Below are 2,500 nucleotides of genomic sequence, written 5' to 3' on the forward strand. Positions count from 1 at the left end.
ATATATATATATATATATATATATATATATATATATATATAGTATTTGTGTTTGTATGCATGTCTGTGTCTATCTGTGAATCTATAATCATTTCACTATATGGATACATGTAACATAGTTCTAACACTCCAAATCATTTAAAAATGTTTAGCTCCACTATGACATTTTCTTTATTGAATTTTCTTTAACTGGTCATAAAAAAATGTTGCTCTATGTCTCTATTTCCTTTTTTTCAAAGTGTCCTCTTTTACTTTATTACAGCTATTATTTTCTTTCACTCTCCCCCTCTCTTTCGTCCCTTCTCTCTCTCTATCTCTATATACATATGTATATATTTGTGGGTAAGTATACATACACATATACATACACACACACGCAAATACACACATATATATAAACATACTTACACATATATAGGTGTATCTGTATATACTTATTGTTTTATGTATAATGTATCTGTGTATATGTTTATGACCGACTATGTGTGCGTATGTATAAATATCGATTAATATGTGTGAATACAAACAGTTATACACATAACTATATGTGTGTGTGTATGTATGTATGTATGTATAGCTTTTTCTATGTGTTTTATAATAGCAGCATTGTTACGATTTTCGTATTGCAAACTTAGTTCGCGATGAAATGTTTTTATGCATCTCAAATTATGTATGCACATGTAAGTTATATACATTAATTAGTACTAACTTCATAATAATCAATACAATATGTTGACGCTTGTACTTATGCCGTTGAAACAGCTGTAGAGCTTAATAATGAAGCTTTGATCTATTATTCTCCCAAACGTCCTTTTAGCCCATTTCAACTGTTTCCCTACTCTTTCCTGTTATAGAAGTTGCAATGACGTATCACCAATCTGCCATCCAAAGATAGGATCAAGCATTATCGTTCTTTATGAATTCAGTAACAGGGACTTAAAAATATAATCCTACTCACCGAAACTTCTTGGAAACCGTGGCTATAATCACCCGCATAGTAGGCCATCGAGTTCTGGAAAAAATATACCAATGGTTAGACAGTGGGAATGAGCAACAAGCATTATATATGTGTGTGTGTACACACACACACACACACATACACAGAGGCACAAACACACACAAAAACAGCGGCACAAACACACACAGAGTCAAACAGACAAACGTTTATGTATGCACATACAGACGGAGGAGAGCCTAAACACAATACATTTCATTTATTTTCCACAAGGGCGAAGGATGAGAGGGACAATACAGAGACAGACATAAAGTGTGGGTGTTTACATATAATAATAAAATTATTAAATAAAATGTATGCACGATATACACTGGAAAAGAAGGGAGATAAGCATAGCATACAAAGGTAAAAGAAAAAGGCGGGGATGATAGGGGTGTGCCCCCCCCCCTGATACAGGAAGGCCTCTAAGGATGATCGAGGAGCCCCTACTGTCCAAGATTTCCCTGAAACCCTACGAGTTATGATCCTCTCCAATTTCTTCTCTCCGACTCATCGTTCTACACTTAGAGAGGTACCATCCACTCTTGCCATTTTCGCAACTTTCACCCACCTTTCAAATAATAATAACAACAAAAACAACAACAATAATAACAGTAAAAATAATAATAATAATAATAATTCCAAATTTTGGCACACAACCAGCGATTTCGGGGGAGGTGGTAACACGATTACATCGATCTCAATGCTCAAATGGTACATATTTTATTGAACCCGAAAGGATAAAATGCTAAGACGACGTCGGATGAATTTGAACTCAGAACGTAAACGGACGAAATGCCACTAAGCAGTTACAATTCTGTCCTCTCGAATTGGTCTTAATACAGGTGCAAGGTAAGAAATAAAAGAGATTCAATTACCGCGAACCTAATACTTGTCTGTTACTTTATTTTAATAACACTGAAAAGTTTTAAAGGCAAAGTTGATCTCGGCAAAATCTGAACTTAGATTGTGAAGAACCAGAACAATTACCGATGTACATACGACAATGTTAATAATAAAAAAATCTTTAAAATATACAGAACAGTTATTATTGCTCTTTTTAAACATGCACACATACATTCACATAATGTTGTGGTGCTTCCGCTTATATGCATCTCTCGGTTTTCTCCCTTAAAATTGCAAGTATTCTGAGCAAAAGCCTTGCTCACTCTCATCACACACACACACACACACACACACACATATATTTACATAAATATATATATATATACATATACACACAGACACACATATATATGTATGTATATACTCATACCCCCCCCCCATATATATATATATATATATATATATAACACTACATACGCACGCATACACATATGTAGTTAGAAAGACAGAGAGAGAGAGAGACAGACAGACAGACAGAGAGAGAAAGAGAGAAAGAGAAAGATAGACATACAGACAGACAGATGAGAGGTATGGACGATATACCGTAAATAGGAGAAAAATAGAAATAAACATACAAAAATTCCTAACGAGGCATTTTAGA

The 2,500-nt window shown here is 34.2% G+C and overlaps 1 protein-coding gene across 10 annotated transcripts in view; it reads right to left on the reverse strand.

The window, feature by feature from the left end:
• Nucleotides 1-2,500, reverse strand: part of LOC106874941 (transcription factor Sp9) — a 404,501-nt gene that overhangs the window by 87,171 nt on the left and 314,830 nt on the right. For all 10 annotated transcript variants that reach the window (XR_008263458.1, XR_008263453.1, XR_008263457.1 and 7 more), the window contains one exon: nt 958-1,011. Coding sequence is in view for 1 of the 10 variants with exons in the window: in XM_052965653.1 (XP_052821613.1) it covers nt 958-1,011 (54 nt within the window). In the remaining 9 variants the exon portion in view is untranslated. The remainder of the gene's footprint in view (nt 1-957; nt 1,012-2,500) is intronic.

This window comes from Octopus bimaculoides, chromosome 2 (assembly GCF_001194135.2).
Source record: "Octopus bimaculoides isolate UCB-OBI-ISO-001 chromosome 2, ASM119413v2, whole genome shotgun sequence".
Classification (NCBI taxonomy): Eukaryota; Metazoa; Mollusca; class Cephalopoda; order Octopoda; family Octopodidae; genus Octopus; species Octopus bimaculoides.